The 22,331-nt window shown below is 45.9% G+C and overlaps 1 protein-coding gene across 1 annotated transcript in view; it reads right to left on the bottom strand.

The window, feature by feature from the left end:
• SLC35F1 (solute carrier family 35 member F1) overlaps positions 1–5,008 on the bottom strand; it is a 217,380-nt gene extending 212,372 nt beyond the window's left edge. Inside the window, exon 1 of the mRNA XM_079299316.1 lies at positions 4,359–5,008. Coding sequence (XP_079155442.1) covers positions 4,359–4,561 — 203 coding nt within the window. The 5' untranslated portion in view covers positions 4,562–5,008. The remainder of the gene's footprint in view (positions 1–4,358) is intronic.
• Positions 5,009–22,331: the final 17,323 nt, after the last annotated feature.

Raw genomic sequence — 22,331 nt, 5'->3', positions numbered from 1 at the left:
TGTATAAGCAGGTATCTCTCCTGTTGGCTTTCATTTAGAGACAATTTGCAAAAATCCCCCAAATGGATTAGTTTGCAACCTGCTTCCCCTGTGTTTCAGCAATGTTTATTATCTGTCCAGCTCCTCTCAAGAGCTGATAAACAGACTTCTCAATGTGAGATCAACCTGTAAATTAGCTGAAAAGGTTTTAGGGGCCATGGGAGAATCTGCCAGGTGAGTCTCTGCCCTACAGATCACCCAGGGAGTGCAAGAAAGGGAGACAAGCTGCCTCTTGTGCTGGAATACAGCTAGATGGAGGAGCTGGGACCCACCAACATAGGTGCATAGGTGCTGGGGTGGAGGCACAGAGAACTACAGAACTCCAAACCACATAATTTATTTTCTATCTTCCCACTAGAGGTGGGAGTCAATGAGGAGCAAGTGAGTCACTGCTTATTAAGTAGTCCTCTGCAAGCAGACAGAGTTTGTGGGGTCCAGTTTGGGGTTAACAGAAGTTTGGGGAAGCAAGCAATCAAGCAGTCCAGCAGCCATCATTATTCTTGCTCTTCCCTGCAAGATAGCAGGGCACAGTCAGTCAGGGATACCTGCTCAGCAAATGTCACAAGGAAGGTGCCAGGCAGGGCCCTGCAGATGGGATTTATGGACCATGGGTGTGAGTCACAGGTCCAGGAGCACAATTGCAGCACAACATTTTCCCCTAATGCAACAGCAACTCAAAGCCATCCTCTCCCAACTCAGAAACATAGAATCATTAAGGCTGGAAAAGACCTCCAAGATCCTGGAGCCCAGGATTAGCCCAGCACTGGCAGGTCCACCATTAAACTGCACACCCAAGCACCACAACTACTTCAAGGATAACAGCAAGTTTGATCCTCTTGCAGCAGGTCCTGTTCATCATCACTGGCAACCCAGAATTTATGCACAAACTATTCCAGTAAATCCCATGCTGTGCTGAGCATCTCCAGCCCTTCATAATTCTAACCATTCACTTTTGTGTTTTAATTTCTTAGTGCTTTCTTGTTATGGACAACTTTTTCAGAGCGCAGAGCATGCTGTGATCACTGAAACAGACTTTTACAGGCAATCAGCTCTGCTTTCAGTGTGTTCTCTCCCAAATACCCTGCAGGGGTTGTTCCAGTGTTTCTCTTTTACCTTGGGATCTACTGAATGAACAGAGAGGAGAGGTCGGAAGGTGAAGGCAAAATAAGCTTCCATAGTTTGTAAAACAATTTTAATTTGTTTTAATCATTTAATTTTAATTTCTGTATTGCCTTGGAAGTGCCTGGGTAACCGAACTCCTACAAAGAAAGTGAGAAAGAAACAATGGTCAGTTTCTGACAGTGTCTATGTCCTTTTTCCAGATATCTTGTTTCCTCCTTGACTACACCAGAATCTGTCCCCTCCCTGGGCACAGACTTCTTAGAAGGGCTTCTTGTGACAGGACAAGGGTTTTAAATAAAAATATTAGATATAAGGAAGAAATTTTTTATTATGAGGTTGGTGAAGCTCTTAAAGAGGTTGCCCAGAAATGTAGTGGATGCCTCATCCCTGGAAACAATCAGGGTCAGGTTGGATGTGATTCTGAACAGCCTGATCTAGTTGAAGATGCTCCTGCTCATGGCATTAGGATTAGGCGACCTTTAAAAGTCCTTTCCAACCCAAACCATTCTATGATTCCACCAGCCATAAACAGGTTTCTGGAAGCCCCAGTTGTTGTCAACCTTTTTATTTTGATATTTGCCTGAAGATCCCCTCTTTGTGTGGCAGGAAACAGAAGCACAATGAATCGGTCAGGAACCTTCCACTAATGGTCTCAAGCAAATGGTGCACACAAAGAACAGAGAGCACAGAGAAAGTGTTACCCTCTTCCAGAAGAAAAACAATTGGAAAAGCCAATGTTTGGTTTGTTGGGGTCTCCTACTTATTTAGGGATATAGCATACATATTCCTCTCTCCCACATGTATTTGCAGACTATTGTTTCCATGGAGGATGAAAATATAAACACTGTGTCATTTCATTTGTCATTTCATTTCACTGTATCAACAGAAATGCTGATGAAAGCTGTGATGTTACATGGAGACATCATAAAGTTGAAAGAAACTTAAGGAAATCTAACTTTTGAAAAAATTCCATTGATACACAATGGGGACTGGCTAAGAATGAAAACATCTTAGTAACATGTCTTCTCTTTCCCTATAAACCACGTAAATTTGGAAAAATTTTACTCCTATTTCATGTTTGAGGAGGAAATAAGAACACAGTCACAAAAAGTGGTTGATTCCCCTGTTTCTTAGGCTGCTCTTCTGGGCTGTGGGAGATCTCATTTCTAGGTTCAATTTTATGAATCAGAACAGATTTGAACTTTGGTCACCAGAGCAAATTTCTACCCTTCCCTCCCACTTTAAAAAACCAAAACAACAAACAAACAAAACCACAAAAACCACAAAAAAACCACAAAAAACCCACAAACTCCAAACGAACAAAAACAACAAAACAACAAAATAACCCCCCACACACACACCACAACCTAGGTATTCTCATACAATCATATATAAAGAGCAACAAATACTGATTTTACTTTTTATCTACATCTCAGTCATAAGCACACATAAGCATGGTAGCTGTTTAAACTGCATGAATTAATCCAACACCTCCTGGCCATGAAAACTGTGGTCAATTTGATGGCTCCCCAGAGGTCATTATTACCACCCTTGCACAGGAAAGCCTATTGCTTTTGTATTTAATCTCTTCACCACATCTTCATATTCCACTTGGAGCCCCTGGGAAAACATCTTTTCTCTAGTGTCTTGTTTCAGGACCGACCCACACCTCAGGATGAACAAGCAGAAGGAGGGCAGGACCTTACAGGATGCTTCAGATGACACGGACTGTCGGCTTGAGGAATTGAGTCAATGTTACAATACGGAGAGTTGCAAAATGCATGTGTACAAGAAAATGTGTAACTGAGCTGAAGCAGCTCTTAGTGTTTCAACTTCTTTTCAACCCTTGTCATGCTCAAATAACAAAAGATAAGTATTTCCTCTGTCACTGAAGCTTTGGGGAATCCTCCTGGAATGGCAACAGTTAATTAACTGCGTGTTAAGGGATGTTAGGGATGTTCTGAAAGCAAATAGCTTCACGTATTTTTAGCAATGTAACACTTGTAGGAATTGTAATTTTTTTTAATATTTAAAACCTTCGTCTTCAAACCGAATACACCCATTTAGAATAGCTGGGTTCAGTAGCTCGTCCACGTTACATGAATCTGAAACTAAAGCCGGGACAATGAGGCCAAGGCTGGTACGCACCATCCCATTGCTGCAACTGCTCTGTTTAGAACGTAAGAGTCATTAGGCAGAAGTGATGGCTCCAGCTGGCTTTTCAGACAGGAGCTCCTTCTGGAGGAGAGCAACCAGTTAGGCACTGGAGGGACTCTGTTTTGTAGTGAAACCCTCTGCCCTCACCAAATGCAGTGAAAAAAAAAAAAAAAAAACAAAAAAACAACCGGCAGAGAGGGGAGCGTAAAGGATTAACTAAGATGGTTCCAGCGTTTTCTTGTGGCTTCGGTGAAACAATTTACTCCGAGTGCCCTGCAGTTTTCCCATCTTCGCGCGGAGCACTCTGAGCCGCACGCAGGGGCGAACCGAGGGTATCGCCTCTCGCCAGCGGCCCCAGCTGCTGCCGCGGGGGCACGCCAGCTGCTGGAACCGGGCAAAGATCCCACAGGACGCCTCCCGGCACCCGGGAGCATCGGGCCGCGCCCGGCCGCCCCTTCCCCGCCGCCCGCGCTTTAACTTCCCCGGCGGCGCCTCCGCCACCGGCCGGGCTGCGGCAGCGGGGATGTCTGCTCCCTCCTCCAGAGCCCCGAGCCCCAGGGAAGGGCCAGGAAAGCCGGAGTCGGCGGGAGGCGCGGAGCTCCGCTGCGGAGGCTGTGCGATCGGCAGGTGCGATCGGCACCGGCACCAGCACCGGCACCGGCACCGGCACCAGCACCGGCACCGGCAGCGGCAGCGGCACCGGCAGCGGCACCGGCAGCGGCAGCGGCGCGGAGGGCGCGGGCTGGCGGCTCACGCCGCCGCCTTGGAGGCAACAATGGGCCGGGGGAGGCTCCGAGCCGTCGCTCCCTGCCCGCCCGGGGCTTCTGTGGGGAAGGGCGCTGACAGTCCAGCACAGCCCAGCCCAGCCCAGCCCGGCAAGCCGAGCCGAGCCAGCCGCCCCGCTGGCGCCTTCGTGCCCCGCCGTCACACCCCTCCAAGCGGGCCGAGCCCCTCCGACGGCAGCCCCTGGGACCTGCGCGCCCCAGGGCGAGCGGCACCGTGCCGTGCAGCCAGAGCCCCGCTCCATCCCCTGGCCTCACCTGTTCAGCACTTTCCTGATCCTCTGGCGCACGCTGGAGGAGGGCGCGGAGATGCCGCTCCTGCCGCCGCCGCTGCCGCCCTCCGCCGGCAGGTTCTCGATGGTGGCCACGACATGGCTGGGCTGCGGCGGGTGGTGCGGCGGCGGCGGCGGCTGCGGCGGCGGGGGGTGGCGGTGGTGGCGGTGGCGCTCGGGGGAGAGCATCGCGGCGGGGCTGCGCCTCAGCGGAGAGCGGGGCGCATCCCGGCGGGAGGGCGGCGGGCGCTGCTGCCGCCGGCGCTGGCTCCCTCGGCTTCCGGGCAGCGCCAGACCCTCGCCCGCTCCTCCCTCACTGAGCTGCCATGCAGCGAGGGGCGGGATGCTGCCGCCGCCGCCAGCGAGTGCCGCTCACGGCCGACGAAGTGGCAGCAGTTTGGCGACCCTCCTCCTCCTCCTCCCACACCCCCCGCGCCCAGCCGGTGCCTCCCCCCGGCGGAGCTGTCGCTGCTGCGCCGCCTCGATCCCCTTTGTTCCCTCTCGCCGCCGCCCCGCGCTCCGCTGGCGCGCCGCTGCTGCCGCGGCACGGCCCGGCCCGGCGCGGAGCCCCCGGGAGCCCCTCGGAGCCCGGCGTGGCGGCGGCGGCGGAGCCCGGCGATCCGCGGAGCCGCCGGCCGAGCGCGGCCGGGGCCGCCAGGGGGAGCCCGCGGCGGCGGCAGCGCCCGCGGGGCAGCGCGGCCGGGAGGGACCGGGGCAGCGCGGCCGGGATCGGTCCCACCGGGCCAACGCGCCGGGAGGGACCGGGGCAGCGCGGCCGGGATCGGTCCCACCGGGCCAACGCGCCGGGAGGGACCGGGGCAGCGCGGCCGGGATCGGTCCCACCGGGCCAACGCGCCGGGAGGGACCGGAGCAGCGCGGCCGGGATCGGTCCCACCGGGCCAACGCGCCGGGAGGGACCGGGGCAGCGCGGCCGGGATCGGTCCCACCGGGCCAACGCGCCGGGAGGGACCGGGGCAGCGCGGCCGGGATCGGTCCCACCGGGCCAACGCGCCGGGAGGGACCGGAGCAGCGCGGCCGGGATCGGTCCCACCGGGCCAACGCGCCGGGAGGGACCGGGGCAGCGCGGCCGGGATCGGTCCCACCGGGACAACGCGCCGGGAGGGACCGGGGCAGCGCGGTCCGGGTCGGTCCCGCGGGGTCCCGCCCGCCCCGGCCTCCAGCTGAGCTCCGAGCTGCGAGTCCCCGAACTTTGCCCCATTAAATGCTCGTCGGTTTTCTTCGGGGTGTTTAGTTGTCTTTTTGGCGTGGGTTTTTTGGGGTGTTAAGTTGTCACTTTGGGTTGGGGATGCTCCCAGCTGGGCGGCGCGGCACTTCCTCGGCTGTGTGCACATCCGGGAGTTGCCCTACACTTGTCTTCTGAAACACGGCACAGCCGATGTCGTCTTCAGCCAGCTGGGAAAAGTGTAAAGAAAAAAATCTCCTCTGAACAACGCCCTGGCTCTTACACTGCCGGAGGCACCTGAGGGACTGAGGGAGGCATGGCAGTCGCTGGGAAGTTCAGAGCTCCATACATTTTTCATGGAGACAGTGCACTTGAAGTTCATGCCTGGGCGAAGCTTGTAAAAGTGTTGTGTTTCTCTCTTTAAAATACTGGGAGACTCCCCAAAGAGAAATTGAATGAACGTGGGTTCAATATTTCTTACTCTAAAGATAAAGATATTTTGCTTCAAAAATTGAACTAAGCTCAGAGGAGATGTCTTTTTAACCATGTCTCTCTAAAACATATCACATAATTTTGCTAAGTCCTTTAAGTGACATACATTTGAAATTTCACCTTTTTCGTTCTATTGTTCCCCTCTACTTATTTTTTTTTTTGTCGAGGATTCTTTCCCTATATTTCTGTTTGCGTGGACCTTACAAAGCTGTGAAGATGAGGTGAACATTCATGATAAGCAGGGAAACGTGGTTGCAAAGCCATGCGGTGTCCCCCAGGGAAATCAGATAGATGTGATACTCAAAATTATATTTGCCTTTTTTTTTTTTTTAATTTATTTTTAGGTTTCAGGACTGTAATGTCTGTTTATAGGAACTCTTCCTTTTGCCAATATCGATGTTTAATATGCCGGTTTACTCTGAGTACCTCAGCTGCCTCCCTCTAACAGGTCTTCAGATGAGATCCGGTGGAGCATGTTGCTTTACCAGAAGAATGCTTTTGAAGATGGGGCTCGCTCACTCGAAATCCTGTGAAGTTCATTCTCTGTTCCGGGCAAACAGCCAGCTGTTTTCAGCGCTAGCCGAACCTCAGTTGAATCGGATTATGCTACTAAGAGATTCTCCTGTCTCCTATTCCCCCCATGGCAACCACATGTTTCCATAAGTGGAGAGCAGATGAGGTTCATTGTCTCTTGGAAGTGGCAGGGGCAGAGGCTGGGGAGCTCGGGCGGTGCGGGGTTGTCTGCGGGGCTGGCAGCCCGTGCTGAGAGCCGGCACCGCCCGGGTCCAGCTGCAGCATCTCCCAGCTCGCACACTCATCTGCGTTCTGCGCACCTCTCACACCTCTTTGTTAATGCCTCCATGCTCTTTGTTAAACAGGCTGTTTCTTCACGCTGCGGCTGATGAGAGTTCTGGAAGCACTGACTGTGACGGTGGGAGAGGGCTCGGGTCAGAGATGAGTTCCCTTCTGGGCACTCAGTGACCATTTCAGACTAACCCGACAGCTGAACGGGTCAGAACAACAGTGTTTGAGTAACTTTATTCCCGCTGATTAAACCAAATGAATGCATACCTGAAGTTCAATTTGGGATCTGCCCATAAACGGGGGGAGCTGTAGGGAGGTCCTGTTTTCAGAGCAGTCCTCTTATTTGGCAGCCTTCTTTTTGGCAATGCAGGGGAAAACTGTGGGCTTGTGCAGCAGACAGCCCTGCTGCCATTGTGACAAATGGATTTCTATGCAGGTCCATCATAAATATGATGCCAAACTTTTGCTGTGTCCAATGAAATTGTTTCCAATTACTTTTCACTTTGTCTCACTACCACACCACACACATAGCATTACACCATCCCATGGCTTCATGCTTTTAATATTGCAGCTTAACCATGCAGTGTTTTCTCCGTGGTTAGACAAAAGTACTGGGAGGAGCAATTATACAGGATCCATTCTGTTTCGTAATATCAGCAGTGGACTGCATCATACAATCAGTAGGTCCTGATTGAGAGCAGCATTTTTAAACATTTTAATAATTGCCCAAGATGCTATTCCTGTGGCTCAGTATCCCTCAGTCCTAACACTCCTGGCCTGATTTCAACCAAAGTGCTAAGGATGCTCTGTTCCCTTGTAACTGTTACTTTCCATGTTGACAATTCAACAATGGCACGTCTGGCATTTTCATTTATGTAACATCCAACTAGAGTATTTTTACCAGAATATAAATATAGAATCCCCATAATTGTGAAAATGTACTTTTTGCAAAGCATTTCACCCCCCAGGTGAACATGCTACAGGTTAGTCTGATGACTGCTTTTTGTCATTTACCATGAAGAAGCAATTTACCTTATAGCATTGAATCTGGTTTCAAGTGTAGGTTTTCCAATATTGTCACATGAGCTTAAACTCAGACTCTCAAAGGCACTGAACTGTCTCAGCCTTTTTGTTCTCCAACAGTCTCCATGAATAAAAGGGAAAAACTCTCCATGGCCACCAGAGTTCACAGGGGATCAAGTCCTTTTAACTTTTGAGTTTCTGTCAATAAAGATGTACAAAGCTGTTATAACAGCAACCTCAGTGACTGCCTAACACACTGCCCAGGGGCCTGGCCTAAGCCTAAATCCTCGTGCCTGAAGCACTATCCTTAAACCAGATGGGAAATCCTCTCCTGGGGCTCTGATCTCGCAGCTGTGCTTTGATCCCACTTGAGACCTGGAAGGACTTGTGGCAGGACCAGAGGCTAACCTGTAACTGGAGGGACAACACAGCACCAGTAAAACTGGTAAGGAGGGCAGCAATACTAACATAGAAGTAATTTTTATGAAGGCATGTCCCTATACCTATAAGTAGGTATACCTCACACCTCCCTGGGTGTGAGGACTTGAGCTCTCACCTCAGATTAGCCAAATTTTAAAGATTTTAAACTCGGTCTTTCCTTTTCTGGTTGAGTCTCCTGGAATTGCTGAAGTTGCTTTTTCTGTTGGCATCCCTTGGTTCCCAGCTCCAAGGAAAGAATCCCAAATTTCAGTGGTTACATTTCTGTGGAACAGCTCTGGGTATTGTACTCTCAAGGCTGTTTGTCTCGTGGGGATTCAGTCAGACAAACCAGACTCTTCTGTCACATTTTTTCAAGGGCAGGAAAACTGAGATACTGAAGCACATCTAGCCAGGACATGCACTGTCATTTCTCAATCAACCACCATGGATGCCAAGAAGAAGAATCATGATCTCTTTTCCATCCCTCTGAATGACTATTATATATTTCCTGTTTGATTTATATCAAATACATACATTTTACATTGATACATACATTTTAATATTTGATATAACATTTTGTTTGTCTTAAACATTTTTATTTTATTTAAACATTGCCTGGTTATGACTAAGACATCAAATATTACTTTTTTTTTCCTTTATCTCTGGAATGAAATAGTTGCAGCTGGAAGGAATGAGATCTTTCATTAACACACTCTACTGCAACACCAGATGGAATCAACATTAGCTCAGAGCAGCAATTCATCCCACTTATTCCTGCATGGTGCTCCAGAGAGGGTTTAGTCATATTTCTGGTGAGTTTGGGTTAAGCACCAGCCTGAAGCTGTAGTGCTTCTGTCTAGTTTATTTGAAAGAAACCCAGGTATCTCTACAGTCAGAGCTGCATTGGGAAATGGTGACAGCCTTTTTTATGGTATTTTTGGGGGACAGGCAACAGCCACAGAGGCAAAGTGTTGGTGTGCACAAAAGTCCTTTGCTGAAAATCTTTCTCAGCCCCTTCTTGGGCAGAGTTAATTAGGAGAATCCAACTGCTCCAACCACCTCCCAACAGACATAAGATTCACAGAAGTGACAAGTTTCCAATGTGGGAGGTTGACTATGAAAATAAAAAGGAAGGATAGAGCACAGCAGCACAACCTTCATGTTATTCCTCAGCCTCCATGCACCACTGTCCCATTTTGGCACCATTATTAGAGATAATCATGGCCTCACAAGACAACTTGTTATGAGATGGGAAGTCATCAGTCATGAATCATGAGTGCAGTGTGGCTATTCATACATGTTAGTAGATGAACATCTACTTACAGAGAAAGGCAACTTAGCTATGGGGAGTATCAGCACACAGCTCACGTACAGTTCCCAGTCAAGAACTCTGCAGCTCATGAAGCAAGAGGAGAGGAGCATGGAGGCACAGAGAGAGCTGCTCTCCCCACTGGTTCTCACTTCCTTGCCTTGCATGCAATGTGAGACACCCTACCTGCACCGCAGAGACAGTGAAGACGGCTGTGGGTGGCAATGCCTATTATTCACATCCATGATAAAAATACTTTATATTTTTCATTAGCTGCAGGAGGGAATATAACAACTGACTAATAATTTTCGTTCTTGTAGGGGAATATTCACACGCAGGCACAGAGACAGGGAGAATTGCATGGCAATGCCTTTGGAGCCCGAGACCAAGCAGCTGCATCCATATAAAGAAGATAGATTATACAATACACAAAAGGTAAAATTAAATAGAATTTATTCATTTCCATCACCTTGGGTGAGCAGCAAAGGCACAATAAAAAGTACAATAAATATTCTGCGAATGCCTGAGCTTACAATAGTACAAGATTCACAAGCATTTCAGAGGCAGAACATCTGGAATAGCTCAGTTGCTCTGGAGGAGAGTGGGGAGAGCTCCTGCCTCACATGTGATTGCCTCTTCTTTGAAATTTCCTTGCTTCACTGCTGAAGCAATCATTTCAGCACTTTGTCACAGCCCTGCAATCACCAGCAGCTTTTTGACAGTTGCAGACGTTTACCTACTTGTCCTCTTCCTAATTTGCATAAGCATAAATGAATCCTGCAGAGATTAATTAAGAACAGTATTAACTTTCCTGCTTTGCTGGTAACATAGGTCACTCACAGACTCAAAACCTCAGAGTGGAAAGAGAGCTGAATCTCGAAAGCAGCAGCTCATCAGCTCATCAGCCCAGGAAGCTGCGGGGAGGCAGACTGCTATTTCCCTTGCTGATATTCAGTACTGAAAAAGCAAGCTGGAAGAAGTCCCTAACCTAATAGCAAAAGAGAAGTGAACTTATAAGAAATCATGTGTTCCTGGTTTTGTGCAGCTCAGTAAGTATTTTCAATCTACTTGTTCTTTTCAATAAAACCACATTAAAATTACTTTTGTTTTATTATGTGATTCCTGTCCTTCCTCATTGCATTAGGAAATGTTAGCCTACAGCATGCTCTGATTTAAGTGTCTCTACTCGTCCAGAAATAACAAGTTTTTTAAATAATCCTGTTCTTCTATGGGAAAACAACAACATTTTTTGATCTGTTACTGTTCGGCAATCAGAAAATGTGATACACAGATGAGAAAAATCAAACCAATTCCTTTTGATTTTGAGGAAGCAAGTCTTGAAAAATCCATTTCAGGAGAAATATGACATTTTGATATTGCTTTATTTCCTTACTTATCTGTACTTTGTAGAAAACTCCTTAATCCTGCAGAATCTTCTTTGCCTGGGGCATTTGGGGAGCAGGTTGGAGGCATGCATTGACACACAACTTGGGAAACATTTCTGGAAATTGCACACCTCACAGCAGAAGTGGTTTATTAGCCCATTTGGAAGCCAGATAACTAACAGTCTGTCAAGGAGAGGCCTGGGTTTGGAAGAATGAAGTTGCCATTGGACTGAGAGGCATTTCACTGCCCTGGTTTCAGCACACCATCTCCACAGAGCAGCAACTCAGTGGAATCTGGAGGCCTGTGATGTACATGAGATCATCTAAGGTGACTCAAGGTCCTCCTGGCCACGGCCTCTCTGAGTAAGCAATGTCCAAACAGCACTCAAGGTGAGAGGTGAGGGACACAGAATGACAGAATCATTTCAGTCAGAAAGGACCTTGAAGATCACCAAGTCCAGCCATTAACTCAGCACTGCCAAGGCCACCACCAAACCATGGCCTCAAGCACCGCATATACATGTTTTTTAAATGCCTCCAGGGCTGGTTACTCAACCACTTCCCTAGGCAACCTCTTTCAATGTTGAACAACTCTTTCAGTCATTAAATCCTTTTTAATATCCAATCTAAATCACGCCTGGTGCAACTTGTCCTGTCAGCCTGCTGCTTATTATGTGTGAGAAGAGACCAACCCCCTCCTTGCTGCAATCTCCTTTCAGGCAGCTATGAACAGCAATACCTTCCTAAACCTCCTCTTGTCCAGGCTAAACAACCCCAGCTTCCTTGGCTGTCCCTTGTTCTCCAGACCCTTCACCAGCTCCACTGCCTTTCTCTGGCCATGCTCCAACACCTCAACATCTCTCTCTTTTAGTGAGGGGCCCAGAACTGAACACAGGATTCAAAGTGTGGCCTCACCAGTGATGAGTACAGGGGGCCAGTCACTGGTCCTGCTGACCACACTGTTTCTGATACAGGCCAGGACTGCCAGATTCCACGGCAAAGTGACACAGCAGTTCTGCTGGACAAGAATTCCATTTGGAAAAAGGATTTCAACACTTAAAACAAATCACCTCAGGAGAAAAATGAGAGTTCATTTTGTAAGGGACAGAAGCCATTAGATGGACTATGGAGAAATTAAAGGGGCTTCCCAAACAGTCAATGTGTTAACCTCTAGAGAAAACCAGCCATACATATTGTATGCCTTAGTGGTATTGTAATACATCTCATTGACAGACCTTTGTCCTGGTTAATAACGCCAGAGGCCTCTGGGTTTCCAATTATTGCTGTCATATCTTCCACAGGGAAACAAAGTGGTAGGGCTGAAACCTAAATTACACCCTCTGGAGATGCAAGCACGGTCCCAGGGAGTGCAGCCCCAGCCCTGACCCAGTGCAGGAGCTGTGTGGTGCTCCCTCATCCCCCAGGGCCATGGGGATCAGGGTGGTCCAGCTGAGGACAGGCTGCAGAAAACAAGAGCAGAAGGGTTGTGCTTTCAAGCAGTGGTCATGACAGTGGTGCAGGTTTAGCTTTTCTCTCTTAATTTCAGCTGCACGCACTGGCCATTTGAAATGATACTGCTGTGTCTGTGCTGGAAGTGCCTACCCTTCACCATCTATTCAAACTCCTCATGTGTTGTCTCACCTCCCCTGCACAGTCCCACCTTCTCACAGCTGACCCAAAATCTGTGGCAGGACAGCACAGCAACACTTTAGTTAATGCTGCAGGGGAGGAGAATGACTGATCTGTGCACTGCCTTTTCTCCTTTCTATCCTTTCTAACTTCCTGAGACTTCATAGGACTGTCAGAATCCTGGTTACTCTTGGAGGCTGCCCTGGAAAGTGGGAAATACAAGAACAAACCTGCTCTTTGTCCAGCATAACAATGCTCTAAAGGCACCAAATCAGAGCATCTTTAGCATAGAGATCAGAACTTGATCTTATCTCCATCAAGTAATGGCGCAGACTGCCCAGGATGGAAAGTCTCCATCCTTGGAGGTTTTCAAGATCCAGTTAGTGAAATCACAAGGCACCTGGTTTCACAGGAGGTGGGACCAGAGTCTTTCTGTGTTCCCTTCCAAGAAAAGTTATCCTACAGTCCTGTGAATTAGGATTTTAGTTGTGCCAAGTTATGTTTCAGCAGTATGTGTATGTGTAACTGTGGGGTCAGAAAAAATCCAGAGGGAGAAATAGATGGGAAGAGTAACCTTTTCACTACTTCTCATTTTATTAGGATAAAGTTACAGGAAAACATGAAAGGATCAGGATCTACAAAGTGACTCCCACATGGCTTTCTTCAAGAACAAAAATATAATGTATGAAAAAAAAAGCAACAATGAAGCACTTGACAAATGCAAATTCCTAGTTATTCAGATTTATTGGAAGGAACAGCAGAGGTTCAGCTCTCTTGCCATATTCCTTGATGGACTGGAGAGAGGAGCACCTCTTAGAATTATTGTCTCAGTAAGATTCAGTATGTATTTGACTGACTGGCTGCTTTAGTGCATCCATCAACAGGGGTAACAACTGAACAGATAAAAATCAGAATACTTCCTCTGGAAGCAGCACTCTTTAGGGGTATTTATTATTGGTTTCTGGTGATTCTTTAAATGTGGTACATTTTTGTGATATGTCTTAATCTTTTAAAAATAAAGATCGATCTCCAGGTATTAACAGGTTCTCTTTCCAAAGTGTAAAGTGCCTTTCCATGCTATCTTTATTTCAGTGCCAATTTGTTTTGCAGGCCTTGTTGGCAAGACATAACTGCAATTCTACAAGTGAATAAGAGGAGAGATTGTTGTTAAGCCAAGTCCAAAAGCTAGTGTGCTGAAGGAATTAAAGATGAAATACATAGATTTGGGGGAAAGAAAATCACACCTGCTAGTCACACTTTGCAAATAGGTGAACTCTTTGGGTAATTAATGAAAGTTACTGTCAGGTTCAAGGCCTTATTAAATTATTTTTTGTTATATTAGTTCTGAATTACTGAAAATAGCAGCAGGAGTCATGATTAACAGGATGGCTCATGCTTAGGAAGGTATCACCTAATGAGGTCATTATGTCAGCATCATCAGCAGTGTTCAAGATAAAGGATACATGGAAAGTGGAATTATTTCCATGGCTAACCCTGCTTCATTCCAGAGGTTATATTTGATGATTAGAGAAATCATGTCCCACATAGAATTTGAGAACATGATAATGGTTAATAAAGGATTATCTGAATGAACATTGAATTTTGAAAAGAAATATGGAAGCCAGAGTCTATGGGCAAAAGTGCTGGACAAAATTCAGCTCTTTTTGCTGACTAGGATGTTAGCTTCTCTTGACTTGGTAATTTTAACTTATTCCCAGAGCATGTTCAACTAGTTCCCATACTAAACAACTGATGCAAGACTTGGGTGGAAATTTTACTTGGTTTAAGACTTTTGCTACATGTGCATAAACTGCTCTCACAAACACAGATCTTCTGATTTCTACACACATTTGTACCAAAACATAGAGCTGGAGCCTCACCCTTCTCTGCACTTAGGATGAATAATGTGCTTGTCCTGGTGTACAAGCAGCCAGGATTTGCTTCTTCCTACACTGGGATTAATGAACATGCCTATCATATTCTGGAAAGTATTTAACTGTCATGCCAACAGAAACAAGTGCTATCCTCAGTGATAAGAACTGCTTAGCAGACAGATATAATGCCTGTGTTGAAGTAAAAGCAAGAAAATCCCACCATAATGTGCTCCTGTACATACTGTGAAATCCTTCTCAAGGAAGCACAGCCTGGGTAAGAGAGTTTAAATCCAGCTGAGATGACTGGGACTGCTTTTCAGCTTTCTCTGACTCAGTAACCCAGCACAGATCTGGAGAGAAAGTACCAGAAGGATAGTAGACATGCAAAATATTTCACAGCATCACTTGAAGACTGACTTGCACCCATTAAAATGTATTGCCTGACAAGTAATCCTGTAAACTGCTGCTTACTGCCCCATGCAAAGCCTGCCAGATAATGCCAATCTTTCTGCTGGCTCCTCTTCCTTGGACAAGCCCAGACTGCATTTGCAGTTTGAGATTCAACTCCCTCCACCTCCAAAGAATTTACCAGAAAGAAAAATAGGCAGCAAAGTTAATGTTACTGAAGAGGAAGTGTCCTTTCAAAGCCTATGAAAGACACAAAGACATTCAAATTTTACATCCAAGACTTTTAGTAAAGGAAATCTGTGATTCAATAAATATAACCCACCTTGTGCTTGAGTCCCTCTGAAATCACAAGGAAGAGCAGATGGGTTGATGCAAGATGCAGCCTCAGTACTGTGGTCCAGCAACAAAGAAACCACAAGTCCCCTGCAGTACAGCATCTGCCATTCTGTGAGTGTCAGTAGTTCAGTGCTCTGTAGATTAAAAGAGAGATCCTTCTGTTCTTCAAAATACCATAAGTGGTCAGTACAATACCTGCACATGGGGTATTTATTTACTCCAGATGAGGATCTCCTGTATGATAAAAATCTGCCATGTGTCCAACCATGAGCCATGACAAGACAGCAACTTGTCCATTCACATTGAATCGAGAGTGTAAGAAAGTGTACAAAACCTGCACTGAAAGCAATTCAAATAATTTGGTGGATGAGAGGCTGAACAAAACTGGGCAATGTGCACTTGCAGCCCAGAAAGCCAGCTGTGTCCTGGGCTGAACCAAAGGCAGTGTGGCCAGGAGGATGGAGGGGACTTTTGGTAAGAGCATGTAGTGACAGGAAAAGGGAGAATGGACTCAAATTAGAGGAGAGGTTCAGATTAGATATTAGGAGTGTTTTTATTGTGAGGGTGATGAGGCAGTGGAACAAGTTGCCCAGTGAAGTTGTGAGTCCCCATCCCTGGAAGTGTTCAGGACCAGGTTGGATGGGACCCTAAGCAACTTGGTCTAGATGAAGGTGTCCCTGCCCATGTCAGTAGTGCTGGATTTAGATCATCTTTAATATCCTTTCCAATCCAAATCATTCTATGAATAATTGATTGTGGTATTTCCACCTGCTGGGTCAGGAATCCCTAACATACACACACACATCCCATATTACATACATCCCTGTATAAGGGAATGAGTAAAAGAATCATTGGCAGGAGTCCTACTACAGTCATTTCCCTTAAAATAAAATAATTTTACAAGTAAAATAATAGCTGTGTGCCTGCCCTTCCAAAGGGGCTGGATTTCAGACAGAGTGAGACATTGTCTTCTTGCTTTGTAGATGATTTCAGGACTGCAGTACCCAGAGGAAGTGTTTGCAATGAGTGGCTGTACATGAGCTCTGGAGCTGTGTCCAAAGCAGTAATCTGTGCACAGAGCAAGACAGAAATCTTGGTAGGCCCCTTACAAGCTGTGGGGTTATGTCACAGTAAGCTGTGCAAGCAGCTGCAGTAGCTTTCTGAAAGGTCTGGGGGGTTTAATAGCTGCAGTAGAGCAACAAAACATACCCAGAAAATGTCAGTGTGACAATTTTGTAGGCTTTCAGCATAAAGCTTGGAGACCCCTTGAGCATACTCTGGAAGCCAAACCTTTTTTTTTTTTTTTTTAACAATCTCTACCCTGTGCCTGAAGGTCAGCACTGCTGATGTTTCTGACACAGAGAGCCCTTCAGGAGTCTCTTGTGGTGTTTTGGGATGATTTTGCAGCAGGTGAAAAGGTCTTTTCAGCACAGGGTATTGCCTATGTACAGCAAAAATTAATGATGAGAAATGACAGCTAAATGGGATGGAAAATACTGGTTTACAACTATCACTGCTTTTCTGAAATTTTCCTGTTTCCCAAACCCTTCCCAACTGTGTGTGCTTTGCCCATTTCTATGCCTCTGTGCCATCTTCTTTCCCTTCTTCCACCATTTCACTGCTTTTTACAACACACAACAGGATATCAACAAGATCCATTTGTCTCCTGCAAAGGAAGAAAACTTCAGCTTTGACTTTTTTCCCTTGCCTTGTGACTTTGCCAGTCTGAATGCACTGGTTAAACAGGAATCATGATTGGCATTCATGATAGGAGCAGAACTGATGCAAGATAAATCAATAGCAACTTGGGCTAAACCTGCTTCAGTACATCTATCATAGTAATTTACCTAAGTTTAAATCAATTTATTAAACTGACTCACTTTTCTGGTAGAGACAAGGCTTTACAGTGTGCCAACTTTAGTCCATTGACTGGATTAAAATAATAAAAAAGGGGTGGCTGGTGACTTTCAGATTCAAGATGATGAGTAACTGGTAGTGTCATGGAGAAGGAGCCATATGAAGGTATCTGGATGTGATCTCAAAAGAAGAAAATTAATCAGAATGAAGAAATTTCCCTTAGAGTGCAGCATTGTGTGGTAAACATGGCCTGAATTGCTAACCCTGTGCATTATCAGTATCCCTGTAACCCATGCCTCTGGTGGACAATCACCTCTTAGCAGAGTAAAAAGCCTTGCATGCTGACAGAGACAGCATAGCTAATCATTGCATATTAATAGCTGGCCACTTTGCAAAGTAAAAATTACTGGTTTAAATCACTTTCCCCTTTAAATCACTTGTTTCTAGGGTAAGTCTCACCCCTGGTAAAGGTGGAATAATACAGCTATGAGCTTTACTTAAAAATTTATATCAGTTTAAGCACCTGGAGATTTAGTTCAGCTCAAAGTGTTAGAGAGAACTTGCTAAATTATAGTCTGAGTCTCCTAAACTCTCTAGGTCAGCCTATACTGACTCTCTAGGTCAGTCTCTGCAGGACTTTCAGGTAAACTGTTATTACAATTACTCTATCAAGGGATATTTCAGGATGCAACACCAGAGGTCTCTGATTGAAATGCTCACAGGCTTGGCAGGCTATGAAGCCCTGCCCTTTCCATGGAGAACATTTTGTTTATGGCTAGGGTCATTTTTACCAAACCCAGTTTTGTAGAGCTCATCAGTTGCAGTAAGACAAAGAATGATTTCATGTGAGAACTCTTCATCATCCTTCCTTTCTAGGTGACAGATGACCTCCAAGCAAACATCATTTTCAAGCCCCTCCATTACAGTGAAGTTGACTTATTGTCATGTCATTACTGCTGGCAGTGCCTCTGCCTGCACTGTGGCCACTCAGAGGCTCACATCAGATGCTGAGGTGAGGTTACCAACTGAGGTTACACAACTTAAAATTTTCCCCTGCAGAAGGGTTGGGAATTTTGTGTACGGACCACATAATGATACAAACCTATTTGCTCTGTTATTCCCTAGGTCCCAAAATAACATCTCCTTCTCTAGTGCACAACCCACTGAAAGCACAGATAATTTGTATGAACCTGATGGGATGTGTTACAGAGATGTGGCTTTCTGTTACTTGTCTGCCCTTCCTTCCCCTAAAACCACAAGGGGAATTTAAGTGCCTTGATGACTGATGCTTCTTTTAAGACAAACTATTAAAGATTGTTTAGATCCAGTTTCTCATTCTGGATGAGACTAAATTAATTTCAATAGGGTCTTATTTCCCAGAAAAAAACCCTCAAACTATTCTAAACTTAATGACAACAAGTTCTAAAAAAAAAATTCAAAATCAGGGTTCTCCAAGAACATGTAAGATTTCACCTTAGCCCATAAATGTTCTCATACAAGTACTTCTGTTTTTCTGATTGCCGATTTTATTTGGTCCACTTTGTCCTGTCTGGTTTCTGAGTCCTTTTTTTTCTTTTTTTTCAGAGTCTGTCTGATGTCTAAGGAGCAGATCACAGCAAATAGCTCCTGTCTTGTCTAGCTAATTGCTACACTGACACTATGAGCAACAGCAAAAGGAATAAGATGGGAATTTGAGCAATAATAAATTGAAATGTTTGGTAAAACAGGCGCAAAAGGAAAAAAGACTAGGAAGCCATCAGTGTTGCGCTCAAATCCCTCCTACATTGTTTAACTTTTCTTTCTCCTAGTAATAGAATTGATCACAGTGCTCCCTCAGGACTGCCTGCCATCTTGTATGTCACAAATAAGTACATTTTGTTAGACTCTTTAATTACTGGCCACTACTATTGCAATAGTAGTGGGATGCATTTGTCCATCCTCTTCTAAAAAACATTTTTCTTGTGTCCTATTTTCTTCTCTTACCTTTCTTGGCAATATGCAGTTTAGGATGAAAGGGTTTTGTCTGTCATAGGAAAGCCCCATGTAACTGCTGCCAAGCTTCAGTTTTGTGTGGAACACATTTTAAAGGTTCACCAAGCTTTTGCCTTGATAGGCAAAAAAAATGAAAGGTTCACACTGAGTGTTTTCCATTAGCAAGAAACAATCTTCAAACAGATTTAGAGCTCCGTCTCTTGCACCAGTATGGATAGCTATGGCACAGGCTCAGATATTAGGACTCTTGGCATTAGCTAAGAAAATACATCTGGAGTGTTGCTCAGCTGACCTCTAAAAGCTTAGACTGCTAAATGCAACCCCAAATCTGGGTATCCTGGACCAGTAAGCTCAATTGCATCAAAAATTTTGATCTCAAATGAGGGAGGGGCTACTGAAAGTTGGACCATGATTTTGTGGCTTTGTAAGATATGGTCCTTGGTGGCAGTAGCAGCCTGAAGTCTCTTCCTACTGTTCTGCTCAAAGAGATTTCTGCCTGAGGCACTATTTTTCCACAATACTCTGAATGTGATGGAGGAACCAACAGACCTGCTCCAACAGTGGCTCTAGTTGTCATTTTTAGTTCTGTGTCAGGTTGCATGAAGGTCTGGTGTGTGAGGAGAGCTGGGCAAGCAGCAGCAATGGGGCATCAGCCCCTTAGCACTGCTGACTGTGTGGAGACTTTGTGCCATGAAACCACAGCTGAGGAGAGGATTGCCAAAGGGCTGGATGCCACTAGAGTAAGCACTAGATTGCCAAGAGAACCCCCAGCACTTGTGGTTTTCAGATTTGTACTCATTGAGTCAACACAGAGTGGCACTGCATTAAACACTTGACCCTTACAGTCAATTAAGTGACCTCATTTGCAGAGGTGCAGCTCCTACTTGTGCCACACTCAGGGTTAGAAGCCAAATTTCTGGAGTTGCTTTCCTCACACACCAGGCAAAGGCTTGTCTTCTTGCAGAGTGACACCTGGCAGAAAGGGGCTTTGTGCCTGCCTCAGGAAAATCCTGCCTGCTGCCTGAGGCTTGAGTGAGGAGATTATCTCTGCTTCCTCACCTGTAAAAAGATAATTACACTGCCCAACTTCTTAAAGAGCCTTTGCATCTCCAGATAAAATATACTACAGAGGGGCTATGCTACATGAATTATTCAAGCTAAATTAAATTAATGAAGACTGTGGAAACTCAGTTGCTTTTGTTTCTTTTTTTTAATGTGCTAGATTTGGATTCTGCTGTTGCCTTTGTGGTCTCAAAATATTCTGAAAGCAGAGCACTACTAACTCACAGCTCTGCTGAAAATATTTTCTTCATTGTCTGAAAATATATTAATTTAATTATTGACAAGTCCATTTGTGAGAGCTATTGAAGCGTGACCAGCTCACCACAGTGTTTTCTCTAACCATAGAATGCCACAGGGAGTGAAAAATGAAAAGTCAATGCAATCTCAGTGAGACAGCAAGATGGATTTATGAGGAATTACAGGCTGGTTTATAAGGAAAAAAATTATCATTTGGACAACAATGTAGGTCTTGCAGTGTCCAGGAAGGACCTAAACAGAACACATACAATGTCACCCAGGATGCCTTAAATCCTTTGCATCAGTGATTTTGGGTTAGCTTTGCTACCCTCACTGCTGTGGACACTTCTAAGGTCCCCTGTCCCTTCCCCTGTGCCCAAAATGCCAGGAGATAGCTCCTGCATGAAATTCTGCAATTCTCACTCCATTATTTGGAATGTGGGGCTGCCAGCACTAGTGTGCTGATAGCCTGCAACAGTAGCTTAACAGAAATAAAATTATAATTCATTTTGCCAAAAAGTTGCATAGCTCTTAGAACAGATTTAAGAGAGGTGCCTTACATATTATAAATTTGTACTCATGCTTAATTTTCCTTGTTGGAGCATTGGCAGACATAGCATTTTTCCCCAACATGGAAAACTGGAAGCTAGCTATCAGGCTTACAGCCTGTTTCCTGAGATTAATTTTTTTTTTCCCCAACATATCTTTAGCCTGTCAGCTTTTCCTGGCTCACATAATTCCCTGCCCTCTTTTGGAATCTTGGAGGAGTTAGGGGTCCTTTGAAAGCAGGCTTGGCTACTTGGCTACCCAGCCTGCCTGGGTAGAGACAGGACATTGTTATCATCATTCCTTTGAAGCTGAGTACCTGAGCCTGGCTTAACCAGGTCATTATTTTACTTTTCCTTGCTCAGATCTGTAAAAATCCCATTGTTGCCTGCTTTCAGTTAACCCTATGAATTCAGACCAGCAGCAGTAGGAAATGTGAGGAGGGGCAGGAGGAGCAATATAGCATTAATCAAAGGGTCCTGCAGGCATTTTCCCAGCTTGCCTCACTTTGTTACCACAGAATTCCATGTGATCCTGAAAACATGGATTCTTGCCTAGAGCCTATAATAAACAACCTGTCATTGCTGTGTTTCTGTTTATTTAAATTAACAAAGGGATCATTTCTGTCTGGCATGCAGCAGAGCAGAAAGGCAGGAGGGGACAGGCTTGGCCATGCCACCCACTTACTGCTGCTCAGGCCAGGCTGGGCTGAGTCCCAGTGCCAGGCAGCCCCTGCTGTCCCCTAAACTGTGCCTGAGGCTGTGGACACAGCTTGGGGAATGCCTCTGGCCTGGGGAAGAGCAGGGGTTTTGTAGTTCTCTGCAAGGTACCTGCACACCTACCAGCCAAAACAACAGGTTTGTTTTTCCCAGAGGCAGACCTCAGCCCCAGATGTCACACCCAGACACACACTGCACTGCTGGAAGGGACAAAGGAAGGGAGGGAGGGAGCATCACCTGCTCAAGGTGAGGTTTTGGCAGCTGCTGAGGGCATCCACAGGCATGAAAATAGGGCTGAATCCAGCCTACCTAAAGACTGAAGGCAAAGGATGAGGTTCAGGGAGACCCAGCTACCTATTCTCATTGCCTTCTCTTCCTTTACTGGGAGTGTTTCAAGTTAAAAGCAACAAGGATTCATGGGCCATGGTGTGGTTCTCAAGCAGCTGAATGGCCACATGGGAACTTTTATATTAGGGTGCAATTAGAGTGCATGTTTTCCTGTGGTCTGGTGGACATCTCTGAATCTGCCCAAGACCTCAGCTACACACAGTGAAACAGAACACAAAGGCATTACATTTTGAGAAACACCATGAATTTATTTTTCTTCCCCACAAAAATTATAATCATTAGGAATGTGTCTATAAAATCTATTTGATATTTCAGTTTTGTTGAGCTGAAATATG

Source organism: Erithacus rubecula (assembly GCF_903797595.1).
Source record: "Erithacus rubecula genome assembly, chromosome: 2".
NCBI classification, from domain to species: Eukaryota; Metazoa; Chordata; class Aves; order Passeriformes; family Muscicapidae; genus Erithacus; species Erithacus rubecula.
Note: the sequence above shows the minus strand (reverse complement) of the source record. Positions and strands in the feature narration are given on the sequence as shown.